General features: G+C 37.7%; 1 protein-coding gene across 2 annotated transcripts in view; it reads left to right on the top strand.

Annotated features, from left to right (window-relative positions):
• LOC131029981 (cysteine synthase, chloroplastic/chromoplastic) overlaps positions 1 to 20,468 on the top strand; it is a 219,795-nt gene that overhangs the window by 59,820 nt on the left and 139,507 nt on the right. For both annotated transcript variants that reach the window (XM_057960665.2, XM_059213320.1), the window contains one exon: positions 10,710 to 10,769. In XM_057960665.2, the coding sequence (XP_057816648.1) occupies positions 10,710 to 10,769 (60 nt within the window). The remainder of the gene's footprint in view (positions 1 to 10,709; positions 10,770 to 20,468) is intronic.

Here is a 20,468-nt window from a genome sequence, read left to right as displayed (position 1 = left end):
GTATTGGATATATTTTCTACGGAATAAATAAAGATTCAATAGAGCCGTGGTTTGATTAATATGGGTTGGAATTAATTAAGAAGTTGAGTTAGCATTAAGGAGCATTGGTGTGTTTAATTTTGCAATTTTATTATAAAATCTTGGCTTTGATTGAAATTGCCGATATCATTATTTTGGCCGATTCAATAAAGGATTTCATATAAGTTCACATTGAAGTGAAATATTTGTGTGGGAAAAGATTATTGTTAACAAAGAAGGTTTTGTGCACGCTATTATAGAGGCTATTTTCAGAGTCGTGAATATTAATATCTGCTGCTTAGGAGAAACTATAGTCAGAGCAAGGAAAATATATTGCTGTCGAAGCCTTTTTTGTGAATGGCCTCGGCGATAATTTGAAGAGGAAACCTGGGGAAACTTTGAGGCAAAATCATTCACTTCAGTCAAACAAAGCAAGGAAACTCAATTGTGGAACAGGTGGAGTCAAGAGCTTCAAGTCAGCGCCACTCCACAAGGTGCCTAATCATTGTAATAGTATCCTAATTGTTGGGACTGTATCATTCTAAAGCACATATCCTAAGGGGGAAAGATTACTTCATAAAGCCAGTTCCTCTCCAGTCACTATTGGTCTTCAACAACAACAAATCAAAGCTAACATGATCTAGGTGTGAATTGAAGGTAGAGATAACAAATCAGAGTTCTGTTCTTCACCTACAAAAATTGTCATTAATAGTAGATGGTTGTAGTGATGAATTAATGAATTGCATGCACTACAAGCTTGGGCAATAAGATGATTTCATATCGCTATTCTGTAATCAGTTTTCTAGCAAAATAATGATAGAAGGCTATAACCTACGTAACTTGGGGACGCGTCCCCGGGTTAAAATCCCCCGTCCCCGTACCGTGGACGTTTCAGGGACTTTTCGGGGACTTGGGAACGGCTAGGGGACGTCCCCCTGCCGTCCCCAAAATTGCAAAATTTGTGGGAAACGTCCTGGAAACTTGGGGACGACAGTGACTCTCAAAGGGGACGTCCGCCCGCCCCCTAACCATCCTGGGGACGGCCAGCCGTCCCCCTTTTCCCAGCACATTTAAAAAACAAAAAAAGACTCAAATGCTCAATTTTATTTTATTATAGGTCTATAAAATTGGCTTTTCATTAATATGATGGGTAAACATGTCTGAATCACTTCCAAAAGCACTTAGAAATAATGAGCAGCAGCCTGGTAATAAATTTCACAAACACTTAGAACGCGGTAGTGCGTAAAAAAGTAGTTGTAGGTCTTGAATATTGGACTTTTCACAATTATGAAAGGTAAACAGGTCTGAATCATAGCCAAAAGCACTCAGAAATATGAATAACAGCTTGGTATAGAATTTCACAAACATCCAAAACTTTGTAGTGCATAAAGAAGCGGTTGTAGGTCATAATAGAAATGGAAGACTATCAAAATATCCTTCAACTAGAAATAAACAATGAACTACATGCAAACAAGTGTTGGCATATTGACAATGTATTGACAATGAATTCTGAGCACAAATGTGGTATGTTAAGGTTCTATAATGTACATATACTTGCTTTATCCACGTTTTCATATGAGTATAATGTATATATACACGCTTTATCTATTTTTCATATGAACATTTAAAATTTCACTGTATATTTTAAATTTTCTTCCATCAGCAACAACGGTATAGTCAGCAGTAGTACGACCAGCAGTGGACTGGTAGGAAGGTCTGACTCGACTGGAGCGGGTGGGTTTCGACTGATGCCTCCCTCCACTTGATAGTTGGTGGTTGGTGGATCCCAATCCTCAGGAGGGGAATCATCCGCGGTGTAGGTAGGTGGGCCCGAATCATTGAATCGGTTTCCATGCTAGGATCGGGGAGGTAGGGATCAAAGGGTGGATCATTCGACTCGATAGCCCTACTATTTTAAAGGGGTAGTATCGGCCATAACAACTGGACACGATCTCCCACTTGGTCAGATGTGTAGGACTACGCCCTACAATTCTATGGGGGAAGGGGTGCTCCAGTCAATACTTTTTCGGCGATGGCTATTACTATATACATGCTTTATCTATTTTTCATATGAACATTTAAAATTTCACTATATATTTTTAAATTTTCCCTATATTTTATATAGCTGTCCCCTTTGCCGTCCCCCCACCGTCCCCAAAATTGGCAAAAAAATTTGCCGTCCCGGAAAGTCGTCCTGCTGTCCCCGTCCCGGAAACTCAGGGTAACATAGGCTATAACAGATTGTTATTGGAATAGAAACACTAATGAGCTTGTTTGAATTAAATTATTTAATCTCCAAGTTATATGTATGTTGTACATAAGGGATATTTCAGTGGTATCATAGCGAAAATCTTGCCAAGCTGTGGGATGCTAAGGTTTATTACATAAATGGAAGAAAGGGATAATGAAATTTGACCTTCTAAAATTGTTGGATGGTATAACAAGTATCAAAAGTTTAAGACTCTACTAACATTTCAAGAATATCTAAGTTTGTCAGGAAACATTATACTTGTAAATGAGGAGATTATTAGAGTTTTTGATGAGTACTCTTGTGAACCTGAGGATGTCAAAGCCACTGAATCTTTTGATAGGTACTACATAAGAAAAAGGAAAGGGAAAATGGATTTTGAATTGGGATCTCCATCTGAATCAATAATAGGCAAACTGTGTCTAGTCAAGAGTGTTAATGCATGATAGCTTCGGTAAGATAAATGATTGAATGTGCGATAAATGAAGTCTCTCATTCAATCATTTATCATATCGATAAACCATCAAGAAAAACATCAAGCTATTATTCGTCTGATAATCATAACTATCTATATCGAATCTACTTAGTAAATCAATATCGATGATCTCTAATGGTTATTTGGGTTAACTATGTATTCCGATTTACATCGGATATGTTCCTTGAAATAAACAAATGATTATCAAGTGCTTTTGGGTGGCAAAGTATGCATCGATTGGGATGTATAACCGTTCGTTAGTGATCGGTGTCAATTAACATAGACACCGATTCCCATCGGTTAATATACCACACCAACCCCATCGTAAATACCGTTAACATATACACAATGTTACGTGAACCCCAATTAGTATCGGGCTGGTAATAAGTTAAACACCGGTTGATGATACATGCCAAGGGGTGCGATCAAGTAGTGTCTTGATCGGTCATGTCCATAAGACATGACTGGTCAAGGCACTGCTTGATCCTCCCTCTTGCATATATGTATCATTTGATATTTGTGAAGAGGACATTGAAATTGAAAATACTCCTCTCACCTGTCAAATAAAGAAGATAGTCAGATTCATAATAGAGATAGAAAATTTCATAGATATAGAGAATACATTAAGAATACATCTTGCATATTGAATTGTAAATTGAACAATCATTTACAAAGAGGGAGTTGATGCTTATGTAGACGGAGTAGTTAAAAGGCTTGAGGAGTTTACGAAAGAGACAGGTTCTAAGTGTGATGAATCAGAGTATTCTTATAGAGACAAGTTGGATGGAGAAATAGAAATGAGTAAGAGTGAAGAGCTGGAAGAAGAAATATACCAAGAAGAAGAAAACTCAGAAATTACTATTGAAGAAAGGATTGAAAAGAAAGTGGAATCGCTTGCTTGGGATTTCAGCCTTCAAATGATCATGGAAAAGACAGAAATCAGTCAACATGCCTAGAAGTTTGGACTCCTAGCTGAATATGTGGAAGCCCCGAGGAGGATGAGTTCATGTTCACATGTTCACCTCCGCCTTATGAGGATATAGACAAGCAAGAGTCAACCCAATTTTCAGACTCCAGCTACATTCAAGGTATGACAGCCCATAGTGAGATTGATTTACCTTGTTCTGTATACATGATTACATTGGAAGAATACTTGTTAAGATCCTATGAGGCATTTTGTCTTATAGAGTTGATTGTGGAGACTAAGAAATCGCCCAACAAAAAGGTCAAACAATTTGAGAATGTTTGGTTTGTCATGGATACTTGACCATGGAGTTGGTTGGAGGCAAAAAACTATAACAACTAATGAGGTGTGGGTTTGGATTAGTTTAATGACACTGACAGCTAAGGCAGCTAGGAGAATATGTGACTTTCAGCTGGGCACACCTTGTAGACCAGCACTTATGAGGAAGCAACCTACCTTGGAAGAAGATGCAATAAAGGACGACGAAGACACCTTGAAGAGGCATGAACATGATTCTGATTTTCTGAGTTTGACCAGCAGTCCGTTGTCATCACATAAGCCTTGCATTGAGGACAATCAAGATTGGATTGATAATTAGGACATGAAAGAGAGAAATTCAGATTGCTCACAGTTTGATTGTGCATTAGATGTTGAAGAAGAGCACAAGGTAAATAATTCTACTCACTGTTATAGTGGTAATCCTTTGATTGAGCATGATGTTGGCCTAACTTCAAAACATGAGCTTTGTGGGATAGATGTTGTGAAGGGAGCTGTTTTTGAATGGCATGATTATGAAGACAAAGTAGAATATTTGTTTGAAGATGTTAGACCTCAAGAGTCACATCACTTGGAAGGTCAATTGAGGTTAAACAAAGACACGATTAATGCAACTCTAAATCACACTGATGTTACTTATAAGGTGATGGCAGATTATTTTTGGAAGGCTCAAGGGAGACACAAAGACCTTGAAGGAGAATTATCTCTTGCAGACTTATAGGTACTCAACGAAACTTTGATTGTGATGAAATCAAATTTCCTACACCTACTTTTGGATAGAGATCACCTCCTCCAGCTTAATGAGACAGCTACTTTCTGTCTTCTTTACATCTTCCCTGCTATAATATACAAATTCAGACCTCTTATGGCTTGGTTCCATAACAAATGCCTCATGTTTGACTCTCAAATCTCGAGTGTCAACATTGGAAAACTCCATAACATTATCATCTTCATGTGTAAGAGCTGCCAACTCATGATTCTGCATAGGTAAGAGACTGCTGTTGCAAATCAGGAAATCAGTCTTTTTCTCATGCCTTTGTGTGATGCATTCATAGATCTTAATCACCTCTCCTTTCATGAGTGGATGGTCATCAAGAAGTGCTGGTTCAAGAGATGTCTTTAACTGAAAAACAAAAACCCTAAGGGAATTGGTTTCGATAGTGACATATCTGCCCTAACTGATTTGCAAGTGGAATCATACAGGTTTCACGCAGGTGTTTAACAGTTGGTTTGTTAATTTTTTGGAGGTTTGCAGGCAAACAAAAAGTTATTGTTTTCTCTGATTTATGGATAAAGGTTTGTCATTTCAAGGATATATCAAAGCGAATGCTAGGAAATGAGTTGCATGACATAGAGTAAAGTTTGGCTGCTAGGTGTTAATAATAACCTATATTGGGCGACTGGATTTATCCAATGATGGGCTTGACTTTAGTCCTTTGCTGGGCATGCAGATTTGTGTTGTGCTAAGCGCATACCATTCTCTTCTTGTGAGGCTTGAAACTTGCTCTAGCTGGTTGATACCCACAGAAACAGAAAAGTTTGGCCTCTGAGATGACAATAGGGATGACATTCACAGTAAAGTTGGTGGCCAGCACCTCCAATGGATAAAGGTGTGAGATGCAGGCATTACGAAGAGTTGTTCAGGTGTTAATGCTTTCACGCTGAAGTCTCCAGGCAGCTCTAAATCATTGATGGTCAAGTCTACACAAACAAAGAATTATTAAATGTAAATCTGCAGTCAAAAAGGTCAAATTTTGTAACTCTGTAATTTGTAGACATCCAGTTAAATTCTTCAATTGTTAGTTGCAAGTTTGTGTGAACAAATAGTGAATGCATGGTTGAATTCTTCAAGTTTTTATAAATTCTCTGATAATGCGAATATGAATCAAACCCGCTAGACAGTTACCAAAGCCATTGGAAATCAGAAAACTTCACAATAGAGTGCATACAAAGTGTTTGATAAAATGCATCAAATACTGGGGAAGAGCGAAATTTTTGGTGAAGAGAATCATGTCAGACCATTGCAGTTCTTCTAACTCCAGGAGTGCTCTCTGGATCTTTTCTAAGGTGTCCTTGGTTGCCTCAAACTTAGAGGTGAGTTCATCAACTGTTTCCTTCTTTTCCTTCAATACATTAAGGGCCATCTTTGTAATTCTGATCACCATATCTTGGTCTTTAATCAACTGCAAATTTTTTAATTTCATTTGTTCCAAGGTATTATTCATTACTTATAGGTCTGCGAGAGTGAGTGTATGTTTATCCTCAACAACATTTACTTCATTTCTCATTTGGGCCTTACCATAATTTAGAATAGGTCTTCAATGAGCCTTTTCATGTTGTCGAACTTAGTTAGAACTTGTATGTCTGTCTACTAGAAGTTGCTCCTCCCATTCATGTAGTTTTGTCTTTGTGCAACAGTAGATTGACGACACTCCTTGTTTTTCTCTTGGCTGAGTTGATGTAATTCTAATCTTTTTGATTTTCTCATGTGCTCCACTTGAGTTATCTAACCAAGACAACTTTGAATCATCAACTTCTGATTTCTCACGGAAAAGTACACTATTGGTGATGATGGTGATGAACTCCTTTGATGATGAGGAGAATGTTCCTAAACAAGAAGATTGGCAGATTGTCCTTTCAAAAGTTTCAGTAGAAGAGTATGCTGATTTTGAGGATGTTGTTACTTTCAAATCAGCAATTAGCAATGAGCACATACATCTCTTCAATGATGAAACTTCAAAAATTGAGTGGAAATCTCCTATGCTAGATGTGTAACAGATTGATTTCCAAATAGTATCAATGGGGAGAACTGTTCTTGATGAAGGAGCTGATTTTGTTGCAGCTCAAGTTTGTTTGATTTAAAACATTTTGAAAGTGATATGTTGAAGAAATTAGCCATTGATGAAGAGCATAATGAACCTATATTTTCAGATCAAAAGGGTCAATTTGTAAGACCATGGGATCCAGGTGTTATGTGACCAAAATTCAAAGATTAGCAAGCAATTGATGATGATTTGCTTGAGCATAGTTCTGTCCTAACTTCAACCCACAAAATTAACAGAGGGAATGTTATAGAGGTAACTGATTTTGAAAATCATTCTTTGGCAGACAAATCAGAAGATTTGTTGTGTGATGTTGATTTTGATCAAAGGCCTAGAGAATTACAAGCATTGAAGAACCAATTGATGATCACTCAAGAAAGGGTTGTGCAAACTTTCACAAGATTTGATAGCACACATAACTCTATTGAAAAACTATATTGGAAAGCTCATGCTCATATGTATATATATAAAGAACATCATAATTCCTATTCAATTCCTGATGCTCACAAAGGTTCTATGATATCTATGATGAATGCTTTATAAATGTTATCCAATGAATATTTGAAATTTTCTTATATTAAAAAAATTCCTTATTTTTTAATAGCCATCTCTTGTCGTCCTGAAAAAAATGGAGAGAAAACTCCTGGTACTGGGAACATGTCTCGCTGTCCCCTATTGATCCTACCCCAGAATCTTTGCGGAGAATAAAATAAAAGTATATTTTTTGTTGGAGTCTTGCTCCATCTTGACTACCACATTAACTTGAGCTCGTGGCTTCTTATGAGATAGATCATATTGTTGTTGGATGAGATCTTCTAGCAAGGTCTTTTTCACACAAAGATTATTCAAAAGCGAAAAATAGTATTGCATGACCCATTTATGTTCAAGCAGGATGCTTGGGCCATATTATATGATTCACACTCACAGTATAAATATTTCAAGGACAAGCTTCTAACCAAGTGGCTAGGATCTTGCGAGATTGAAATCATGATTGATAATGGTTCAGTCAAGTTGTGTATTGTTGGTGATGCTAGATTTTCAGTTATGGTAAAGTGTCATTATTTGAAATTGTATCATAAACCATTGTTATAGAAGAATATTGGTATGTCGCTACACAACTATACGGATGTCAAATTAATTAAAGGTATCACTTTGCCTTCATCAAGTTCAAAATAGCTTAGCATATATTTAAATTTTTTTGAAAAGAAAAAGAAATTGTGTTGGAAAGTAGTATCTGGGAGATTAAGGCGAGAAAAAAAAAATCGTTTGAAAACCAATCTCTTGTAGATCAAGGCAACAAAAAAATTTCTTTGAAAAGCAATCCTTGGTAGTTCAAGGAAAAAAGTTGTCTGAAAACCAGCCTTTCGTAGATCAACATGAAAAATGAATGGCAAAAAATCTGGTCAGAAAACTTGTCTTGGTACTTAAAACAACTATATGTAACAACCTGGCCTACTTTTCTTTTCATAATTTTTTTTTACAATATAGAAATTCATATGCAATGCCTCCACACATTCTAATCACCCACATCTTGGAGTGGGCAAGGTGAGAGAATATAGTGCTTCAACCACACACTATATATGATGTATGCAAAACGATGAATGGCAGAAAGTCGACTAGAATACATAGGCGGTTGAGTCAGCCTAATCAACACCTCCTAAATAGATTTCGTGAATGCCATGCAAACCATTAGAGGAATGCCTAAGCTTGGCTCAGACCAAAATGTTTGGTAAATGCCATTTTGTTCAGTGCCAAAATGGGCTATATGACAATGCTATAATATTGGTGGTAAGGCAACCAATCTTACTAACTGAAATGTATGCAAATGATAACCCTTTCGTGGCATTACGATCTAAAGTCTATAAAGTAGTTAGGAAATGCATATGACAAAGATAAGAAACTGTTGTAATCAACTATAAGATCAGGTCTGATCATAAATAAACACTACTGCAACACAATAAATTTGTTCATAAACCATATAACAAGGGAATATAAGCTCACAATAGTTGATGGAACTATGTTATGCTGAATAATATATGCCAATCAGAACACTGCTGTCACAAAAATCAGGCTAAAATAGTTTGATAACACACTAGAGATGCCAACCACACAACGGCAACCACTACCCGGGTGCACACCAACACAACCAAACCGGAATACTGTTGAAAAAATTGTTATCCTCCACAGAATCGATGTAGATCAGACTAATAACACATGATATACTTCTGTAGGTCTGCAACAGAGATAATGCTGCTTGTACAACAGCTACAGTCCAGGAAAACTTCAACATCCTCCTAGAACATGTTATAATCTTCATCAAAATTGCAGTAGTAACATTTAGGAATCATAACTTCCTCAAGAAACATGAAATACGTCCATTTTACTAGACATATAGAGAAAACTCAGCTTGCAACATCAATGTGATCTCAAGGTGAAATCACCATATCCAATTAGAAGGGTTTTCAGACCTAAAATTGGTATTCCAAGAGGGTTAGCATCATCAAGACATATGAACTCAAGTTCTTTCTCAGAGAAAATGAAAATGTCAAATAATTTAGTAAGCCTTCTTCTCAAAATCCAACCTCCTTTTATAACCTTTTTAGAGCTATTTTAGGAAAAAAAAAATTGTTGCTTTTCTGAATAAAGCATTTTTTTCCTTTTTATGAAAAAATACTAGTTTTTTTTCAACTTTTTTGAAAAAGCGCTTAGTTGTTAACTTTTTCAAAACAGCACTTTTTTGCATTTTTTTTTTTTCCCGAAAATATTGCTATCTGGAAACAACACTCCCTTAATAAAATAAGGTGACTTTTTCGAAAACTATCAATTGAATTCTCGTTTTCAATGTCACTTTTAAATAATAACCTTTAAGTCACTTGTAACCCTTGCCTAATGCTAATACTTTTAGGCCCTCTTTTAGAAACATTTCATGACCTAGGCCACCTTTCTTTTAAATAAATAAATAAATAAATGTAAGACGCCTTTATAATATACAGTCACCTTAAGACAACTCAAATTATTTGTTTAATTACTTCTATCCAACATGCCAAGGTCGTAGGAAAGTTGGTTCCTAAAAGTTGGATCTGTACTAAGAAAAATCCATTGTATTTATCTTGAATCATAGAACATTTAGCCTTTGTCAGGAAATTGTTTTGATAATACCGATGCTCCCCAAGAATGATGGAAAAAGGGAGATTACACTTCTGCAGTTGCTGGGTAAGAAGTTATTGTGCAAACAATGGTTAGGCAAGGAGTGGCTACGCTGGAGAAGTGCTACAAAGATGCCTGGGTATGTAGTTGTTATTGAAGCATGATTCTGCGCATTTTCAATGTCTTTGACATATGAAGATTTTTAAGAATCTCAGATTGCTCCTGCTCTGCACATTTCAAGGCAGTGGTGATCCATTTTCTAGAGCAGTTTGTATTTGGTGGTGATATTTATTGTATGTCTTACTAAACCCAGCTGCTACATGTTTTCTTTTTGAAATATGATCATCCCTAAAGAAATCAAATCAATATCAATAAGGTCAATGTCAATTTTAGGGAGGAAGAGGCAGGAGATGGCAGAGAATGAAGAGTGAGTATATTCCTTGTCTTTTTCAGTTGAAAAGAAAAGCTTGTGTTTTGGAAAGTGAGTTTATTCCATTGGAATGTGTGATGTAAGGGTCTCTCTAGATAGATGAAGTGCTCTTTTTATAGTGCGTTTGTGTTCTCATTTAGAGAAATTCTCCAGTTTAAATCATGCTGCAGATATATTTATTTAATTCCCTTTTATATGTGTGCATGCATGCATTATATGTATGACATTCCCGTCCACAGGTGACTGAGAAAATGCTACTGTAAATGCCAATTGAAAGGAAAAAGGTCTTGAATTCATAGAATTTAATTGTACTGTTGCATTGCATGCAGGTTTCTGCTGATGAAGCTGTGGACATGGCAAAGCAGTTGCTACTCAAGGAAGGTTTATTGGTAAGAACAATGATTGTTTGCTTATATTCAAGTGGTGGATTTTGTTTTCCTTATAGTTATACAATTAGTTTGCATGTTTAGTTGTTGTAATCAACAATAGTGCAAAAGGGTTTATTCTCTTTAGTTGTCTGAAGGAGAAAAGAGTTTCATACTCAGCTATTTTGGTGTCCAGATGCTTGTAGTGATAAAGCATCAACTTTAGACTTCGAAAGTGTTTTTGTTTTTCTTAGATGCATTTTTAGTGGTCTCCTTCCAAGTTACAACTACCACTATAATTCAATTGTGTGAGCATTTTTTAAGTTTATCGACTCTAAAAAGCATAATCAAAGGGTTGGAAACCACTATAATTCAATTGTGTAGCATTTCTTAAGTTTATCAACTCTAGAAAGCATAATGAACAGGTTGGCAAGATCGCCAACTCTAATACCACTGTAATAATCACCCTATATTTTTTTTGAAATTATTGCAATTAGAAATGAGATAGAAATCAACTTTCCTTCCACTTTCTGATCACCTAGATCACTGTGTGGTCAAGGTGAGAGCGTATGGTGTTCATGATTACAATTAACTGAAATGCAACAACTGAAAGGAAAGTACGAGGTGACAAGCCAACCAAAATCACTTATTTAGTAGGGTGCATATGCAAAAATTGAAAGAAGTAACCATTTATTTATTTCCTGAGAATTATTGACACTTTCACTTATTCAATGGGAATTACAAAGATACTTGCACTTATTTTGTGGGAAAGCTTATACAATACTGAAAATGAAAGAAAGCTTGTTAATAAAAGTAAACATTAACAATTCTTCCACTTATTCAATGGTGAGTGATTACAATGATACCACTTATGTAGAAGTTAAGTGTTGTGACCTTTTCACACAACCCCATTCCAAATGGGGACCCCCTACATTTTTGTCGTCTTGGTCTTTTGTTTGTGAGTTTTTTGGGTAGTCTGGCAATAATTTCCTCAAGTTTCTAGTGTTTGGGTAAGTGTTGATGATTTTGTGCTAGGTCTGGAAGTGAGCATTGTCTATTTTAGGGTTTCTATTCTGTAGACTTAGAAAGGAAGTCAATGATCTTGAGCATAGTGAAATTTGAGTGTTTTTCTTGAACTTACTATTTTTAGTAAGTTTTACTATGGCCCCGATTGGCCTAATTTTGAGTTTGTACAAATTTTACTATTTTTAGTAAGTTTTACTGTGCCCATGTTTGCCATAATTTTGTGTTTGGAAGAACTTAGTATTTTTATAAGTCTATTTTTGGAAAGTCTATCCTTGGCAACATGGGAGCACTGATTGTAGAAAGAACCAAGGCATCCAGTTCCAAATCTGGAAAAACAAATGAAGCAGTAGATGATCGAATTTTGGCTAAGTTTGGAAATCTTCCTTCAAGGCCTGAGCAGATCAAAGAACTTTCCTTGTGCACAAATCCCAAGACAAGGAGGAATTATCAACTGAAAAATCCTCCTCCAACCCGTAGATGTGCTAGGAATGTCTCCTTGGGCGCAAATCCCAAGAGGAGTAATTATCCTCAACTAAAATATCGTCCTCCAACCCCTTGATGCGCTCGGAATGTCTCCTTGGGTGCAAATCCCGAGACAAGGAGGAATTATTCTCAACTAAAAAATCCTCCTCCAAATCTAGATGCACTAGGAATGTCTCTTTGGGCGCAAATCCTAAGACAAGGAGGAACCATCCTCAAACCTAAAATTCCTCCTTCCCCCTCCAAATACGCCAGGAAGGCTACCTTGGGATTTGGTGCAAATCCCAAGGTAAGGAGGATTCATCCTTGTGTTTAAAATTCCTCATCCAAGCACCATATGCACCCAAGTCTCAGGATGTCATGGAAACTGTTATCACAAAAGCTTGCACCCCTGCTAAGCCATCAACTCAACAACCTTGTGAAACATGGAAACAACCCCAAAGTGTGGGTCCTTGCGCAAGGGGTTGAATCTCCGGAGAAGGCCGGCTTCCTTCTTCAAATAGGTGCAGGTGTTGAACCAACTCAACACTCTAAAACTAATTCCTAAGCCCACCTAAACAACTTGCACAGTTAAAGGGAAGAGAGAATGCTGGAAATAGAAGGAGGTGATGCACCAAGAAGAGATTGTTCCTCTCCCCATCCGAAATGACACAAGGAATCAATTGAACTGCCCAAGAGATGCACAAACTTCAATTGTTTGAATGATCCCAATACGTGTGTGGAGGTTAGAATTTGCTAAGTGTCAAGAGGGGAGAAGGATTCCCACAAGTCACACTCAGAAAACAAGCTAACACAACATACATGTGAAAGAAAACCACAAACATACACTTATAATGGAGGTAAGAACTCATACGCAACATGCATAAGTTAAAGTAAGGCAAGAATGGTAGCTTCAATTTATTCAAAGGCCAAAGGCCAAACTTACAGTTGCAGAAAAGCAAAAAATATTACAAGTCTTCAAGAGAAGAGAAGAGCATAAGAAAGCTCAAGCCAGGAAGGAGAGAACCCTTTACAATGAGGCTTAACAACCTTATATAGAGAAATGGGTTACAATGGTGATCATGACCCCTGCATGTCAGTTTGGAAGTGTAGGGAAGTGCATGCACTTGGCTTGTACGTGCAAGCAACCTAGCCATACCTCAAAAGGCAATTCTAAGGAAGGTGGATTGACTAACCTTCCAAAGTCAGTCATGACATAAGTCACCAAGCATGGCCCCGTACCTTCCTTGATGGAAATCCTGCCAAAAACACTTAATGCATGCTTGTAACTCCACAAAAGAAAGTGTACAAGTCACCAAGTTGTCGTAGCATTAAAAGCCTTGAGTGTCGATCACGCCATCCAGAAGTGTCGCTAGGACACTTCGGAAGCTCGGACTCCCAAAGTGAGGAAGACAAGGGAAGAACTTCAGAACTGCGGGGTTTCGGAGTTCCGAAGAGAAGAAGGAAGAAGGGGGAGGAGGGAAGCTCAGAACCTTGGGGTTTTGGGAAAGGCAAGGGAAGGGAACTTAAGAACCTTGGGGTTCTGGAGTTCCGAGGAACTACGCAAAGAAACTGTTGTCGTCAATTTTGATTTCAAAAATTGGACTATCACATAGAAATTTTTGTTAAAAAATGAAAAATTTTACTCTATGGAACGCTTCCCGAGGCATAAATTCGCCTCATCCTTGGACTGGATTGATCGTTGACCCATCCCCAAGCTACGTTTCGAATTTCGTCGCGTTTCAAGTCCGTTTGCTATGTTTTTGCTTCAATGTAGGGGAATTTTTCAATGATTACTAGTAACTGGTAATTTGTTTTTCAAAACCCCCTTGAAGCTTTTAGGCTTGTAGGGGAATTTTTCTCTAAGCACAAGTTTTTATAAAAACTTGTAATGGGGGTTTTAAAACCCCCATTACAAGTAGTTTGACTTTAAGTTAAAATAAAACTTGTAAATGGGATTTTAAAACCCCTTTGCATGTCTTTGTAACTTAAAGTTATTTTTATAAAGTTAAAATAAAACTTGTAAATGGGATTTTAAAACCCCTTTACATGTTTTAAGTGAAATCACTTGTAAAGGGAATTCTGTTTCCCTATTACAAGTAATTTTACTTGTAATTCCTTTTCTAAAACCCGAAATTTGCCTTGGAGGCAAAAATATGAACATTTTGAAAACTTGTTGTTTTGTTCCTAAAACCCGAAATTTCTTCCATGCCTTTGCAAGCTGATTTGGGTTTGAAGTTTTTGGAGGAAATATAGGGATTCCTTCCAAGTGTAGATTTGCTGCAACTTTGAAGGATTCAAACCCTTTTTCTACGCATTTATCCAATTCGTTCTTCGCCATTTGTCCTCTTGAAGCGTTTTTGTTTGAGTCACGCATTTATGCGTTTGGTTATGGTTTAAGGGTTGGAATCCACCTTTTTTTAAGGCGTTTTTGGCTCTTCAATAGAAACGCTGGATTCTAAACTTCATTCAAGCTATTTTATGCGCATTTTTGGTTTCGGATTTGCCAAAAAGGCCGTAAAAACCAGTCACTTTTTTTGCAAGATTTCGCACCTTTCTCATTTAAGGTATGCTTTCAATCCTAAATCGTTTTTGCTTCGTCTTGTACTTAATGATGAATCAAATCAGTTTCGAACTACTTCCTTGGCATTTTTCATGGCATTTTTATAGCAAATCGGTTTTTCTTTGGTCACCATGCGTGGCTAAGTTTCTTCCTTTGTGTAAATTCTATTTAAAGGGCATCATCTTCCATGTTGGGTTGATTCTCCAAGTTTGGATTTCTTCTCAACCTTGCAAGGTAATTTTTATTTTTTGTATTTCTTTCTTATTTCTTTCCTTGCATTTTCTTGTTTAGTTTTAGTTTTGTTCATGTTCATATTGGGTTTATGAGAGGAAATTCCCCATTTTACAAAGAAATTTGTAAAGTAAAGTTGTTCTTCCCCTTTGCAATTCTCCTTCTTTACTTGCATTCGGGTTTTAAAAACCTGATTGCAAGTAAGAGGAAAATTTGTGTTCTTCCCTTTTTGGACAAAGACTTAACCTTCTTTGATCCAAAAGATCAAGTTTCAAAACAAGAAAGATGTGTTCTTCCCAATGTGTTCTTCCCAATTTGCAATCTTCCTAATTTGCAAAGAAATTTGCAAGTGTGAAAAGTTCTACCTCAAAATGTGTTCTTCCCTTTTTTGGACAAAGACTTAACCTTCTTTAGTCCAAAAATCAAGTTTCAATGACGAAAAAATCAAGTTCTTCCCAATTTCGGGTTTTGAAATCCAGATTGCAGGTTGAAAGTTCTTCCCATTTTGGCATGACAAAGTTTGAAGTGATCTTCCTGAAATTCGTTTTTACCTATCCGCTTCCAATTCCCTTATCCGTACTTATCATCTTCATCATCTCCCACTCCAAAAAAGATGAAATATAGGTATGATAAATACCAAAATGAAGTTCCGCAGTCACAGGTTTCCTCCTCCCTTGATCATATCAAGGATACTGAGATAGGGCATGTTGACATGTCCGAATTCATACAAAGGATTGAAGATCCGAAGGAGGGGGATATGCAATGGTTGCTGGACAGCCATATCCATCATGTTGCATCCTTTCCAGTTGCTGCCCTAGAACCGGAATTTATTCTAGCATGTGCTCATCATTTTGAGAAAGAGACACGAGTTATTAAAAATGACGATGGAGAAGTGATCATTCGCCTGGATGCAGAAGCTATAGAGAGGGTTTTCAAAATACCTTCTGAAACCATTTATATAGAGATCTCCAAGCAAAGTGCAGCTGGATACTTTGCCAAAATGGAGAAAGACTGTAAGCGTCATATCAACAAATGGATTCATGAACCTCGCACTGCGCTTACCAGATGGGCAAAGTTATACCGATCTGATTTCAAGAATGAGATCGGTGATACTATTACTCTTCTAAGCCGTATGATGGGATTGGAGCATTCCAATGTTTTTGAACCTTGGATGTACCAATTTATTATGTTAATAAGGCAGTCTCAGCACATCTGTTGGGGTGAGATCATCAGCGATGCTTTGTATGAACAACTTGCAGTCGTCTCTACTACTTTCACCTTCTACATGAATTCATATCTTGTGTATATTGCTGCGTCATTTAGACATTTCCCAGGTCTTTCCACCAAGGGTGTCTGCATGCTTGTACCGGTTTGGGAATACTATGATCAGTTGCCTTTAAGATCAAGTAGGTCTCATTTCAGAAGGGTTCAGGACGCTTTCTTTGGTCATTATTTGTGTCAATTTGACAAGAACTTGAAGAACAAAAGAGTCTTAGATGAAGCATGGCAAAAGGTGAAAGAATATGGTTGTTTGTTTCTCCAATTTCCAACTTTTACCTACATAAGAGTTGGATGCTATGGCGGGCAGCCTTACATGCTCCCACGATACCCAACAGATAAGATTATTCTCATGGAATTGGGAAGACAGATCATGGCTGTGCATACACATCAGTCAGTTAAGCACAAGGTTGGCATGGGTATTTCTTCCACCAACCCATTGAAGATTGGTCAATATTCTCTAATGACTTCAATCAAGGCTAGGGCTATGGAGACTGAGTTGCAGGAAATTAGACTCAAAAGATTCAAACGTAGAGCTGATTTCGATTACCGAGGCATGAAGGAGAAGATCAAGAATACCTTCGTCCATGTACATCGGATAGAAGATATTTGGGTTGATCTCTGTACCGAAAAGGAGATTCGCAAGATGGATTACTGCCGACTCACTGTAGAACAGATTGTGGATGTAAACCTCGTGAACGTCCCATAGGGTATGATTGATGATGGCAACGTTCTTGATCCTGAGTTTGTCAATCAGAATGTTGATGAGGCTCCACTTCCTTCTATCCACTGGTCCCATAAGGAAGGCACTTCTATCTTGGATAGATTTCAGTCAGTTCTTGCCAATACCAATATTTGGCTTAAGAATGATGGTGTCAAGCTCATTAAGATTAAGGCTAGGAAAGAAGATGATTCTACAAGTCCTCTTGGGCGGAAGTCTGAAATTCAACTAGAGAACAAAGAAGGTGCATCCTCTTCTAGTACGAGGATTAAACTACGAGTCAGCCGTGCAATGGTGCTTCCTCCGGAGGAAATAATAGTTCAAGGCAAGGAGAAGCCATAGTTGGAAATTCATGTGATTGATCCTGAAGCTTCAGAGGAAGAAACTCAATCTGATAATGCTCCTCAGTCGCTTTCTACAGAGTCCCCACATAATTCTCTTTCTTCACTTCCTATTGAGGTACTGTTGTGACCATTTCACACATCACCCCATTAGAATGGGGAACCCCTCTTTTTCTTTTTGTTTTTGCTTTCTCTCTGCTTTTAGGTTTTTTGAGTGAGTGAGTGGTCTGTATGGGCTGGTTGGATTAGGGCTAAACCTTGGAAGCTCGTTTTGGGTTTCTTTCAAGCTAAAGTCTAGTCAAATTTTGGAAGATTGTTAATCGTCTGCCTGAAGATTCAAGATTGCCAGAAACTTTCAGGAGTGTCAAATTGGTTAGGTCAGGAGCAGGATGAATAGGTCTTAGGTCAGGTATAGATTGAAGGAAGTTTTTTTTTTGGTAAGGTCCTTTTTGTTTCTGAGTCTGAGTCAGCTAAGCATGGTCAGTGAAGAAAGGGAGTTGATTTGGTTAAATGGAGAATGAAATGAATCAAGGGCCTGAAAATGTCAAATTCGCCCTTGACCCTTCCAAAGGGTCCAGAGCGAAAATCTTTGTAGACTGGATTTCCTTCACAATTTTGGTTAAGTTTTGACATGTTTGAAGATGAATTTATGTGTTCTTACCTAGAGAGGGATTTGATTGATTTTGGAGAGCAAGATGATGCTTGAAAGCGGATTTTCGCTCCTGACCCTTCTAGATGGTCCATGGCGAATTTCATTCTAAACACAATTTCTTGCCTTGAGTTGACTTGCAATCCGGTTCCTGGCCTTGAGAATGATCTGACCTTGCCTTGTGAAATGGTTTGAAACTTAAAAACTGAGCAATTTAGCCTGGAATGAGGGAATTCGCTCCTGACCCTTCCAGAGGGTCCTGGGTGAAAATATTATTTAAGCTTATTTTTCACTGACTTTGGCTAAATTGTGATGTGCAGGGCATCTTGGAGGAAAGATTGGATGTCATTTGATACATTTGAGGATTTGGAAGCATGCAAAATGATGAGTTTTGGACAAGGAAGGCAAATTCGCTCCTGACCCTTCCAGAGGGTCCTGAGTGAAATTTTGAATAGCTCTCATCTTGCAAGGAAAAAGGTCAAGTTTTGGGCATGAATGAAGCAAGGACAACTCCCTTTTGCCTCTTGAGGAAGTTTCAACATAAAAGAATGAAGGATTTTGCCTAAAACCTAATTTTCGCTCCTCACCCTTCCAGAGGGTCTAGGGCGAAAATCTTTATGGGAGACATTTCTTGCTTAGTTTGGTCAAATTGGAATATAAAAGGCATGGTGAAAGGTGGAAAGAGCATGTTGAAACCTTTAGGTATGTTTGGAGATGAAGAAAATGAAGGATTCTGCCCAGGAAAGGCTATTTCGCTCCTGACCCTTCCAGAGGGTCCAGAGCGAAATTCCTCATAATCACATTTTTTGGCCTTCCTTGGACATGAGACTTTATTCCTAGCACAGTGGAGGGTGAAATCATACTTAGCAAAGAGGCTTCAAGGTGAAAAAATGAAGGATTTTGGGTCAAAATAGTGAAAATCGCTCCTGACCCTTCCAGAGGGCCCAGAGTGAATTTTCTCAAAAAAACACCTTTTTGCTATCAAACTTGGCTAAACCAAGTGAGGGATAAGATGAAACGTAGAAGGAATTGCCCCTGAGAATATGTTAAGGTTGGAGGAAATTATCAAAAGGTGGAAGAATTGAGCCCAATTGTGAATTTCGCTCCGGACCCTTCCAAAGGGTCCAGAGCGAAATTCCTAAAATCACCTTTTTCTTGCAAGGTCAAAACAATTTTTGGTTTTTTATGGTTTGAATGAATTCGAGGAAGTATCTTTTGTCCTTTGAAGATAATTGGGATAGTCAAGAAGGAGCAACCAAGCCTAGAAAAGGAAATTCGCTCCTGACCCTTCTAGAGGGTCCAGGGCGAAAATCCTAAAACCTGTCTTTTCCTCCAAAGTTTGAGCAAAGCCAAGCCTAGGCATGGGTTTAAATTTAAAACGATGTTTGGATTGCCTTGAAGTGAAGTGGGATTGTTAAAAGTGACAATTTTGAAGCCAAGAAGGAAATTCGCTCCTGACCCTTCCAAAGGGTCTAGAGCGAAGTTTCCAAGTTCTCCTCTTTTCTTGCAAAATTAAGACAAGATCTTGCTATTGATGATTTGGATGGGAGAGAGGCATGATGTTCTTTGCCTTAGAAGTGATTTGAAGTTAAAAGCATGAAGGAATATGCCTAAAACTCAAAATTCGCTCCTGACCCTTCCAGAGGGCCCTGGGCGAAAATTATAAAATCAACATATTCCTTTTAAGTTTTTGCTAAGGCAAGGATGCACTAAGGTAGAAATGACCTTTAAGACCATTAATGAGTAATTGTTTGCTTCAAAACCCTAAAATCACTTTTTCCTCCTAATTTGAATGAAACTAAGCCTGGAGTTCAGTGAAAGAGCCTATTTGAAATGCCTTGAAGAGGTTTTGGAACTTTAGAAAATGAAAATTTTGAGCCCAATTATGAATTTCGCTCCTGACCCTTCTAGAGGGTCCAGAGCGAAATTCCCTTAAATGCACTATTTCCTTCAAAATTTTGATGAGCCAACTCAGTGATACAAGGAAATGGACCCTGGAGATTGCCTTGGAAGAGTTCAATGATCAAGCTAAGGTGGATTATGGCCTAGAATAAAAAAATCTCAACTGACCCTTCCAGAGGGCCCAGGGTGAAATCCACATTTTCACCTAATTTCCTCATGTGAAATACCAAAAGCTGAAATGCAAGACTTTAATTAGGTATAAATTCACCTCCTAGGAGATTTTGGAGTCAAGGAATGAGATATTCGGGACTAAATTGAGAAAATCGCTCTTGACCCTTCCAGAGGGTCCAGGGCGAGATCATTAGGAAGTTTCATTAAGCATTGACCAAACGTTGATATTCCCTAATTTGCACTAAATTACTTAAATTCAAGACATTTGGGAGGTTGAATTAATTTCGCACTAAGGCATTGGCAATTTAATAAATTAATTTTTGGGCCTTAAAATAATTAAAAAATTCACCTTGGAGGCATTAAAATTAATTTTTAAAATTAA

The sequence above is a fragment of the Cryptomeria japonica genome, chromosome 10 (assembly GCF_030272615.1).
Source record: "Cryptomeria japonica chromosome 10, Sugi_1.0, whole genome shotgun sequence".
Lineage (NCBI taxonomy): Eukaryota > Viridiplantae > Streptophyta > Pinopsida > Cupressales > Cupressaceae > Cryptomeria > Cryptomeria japonica.
The sequence above is the reverse complement of the archived record's forward strand: the minus strand, read 5'-3'. Positions and strand labels throughout refer to the sequence as shown.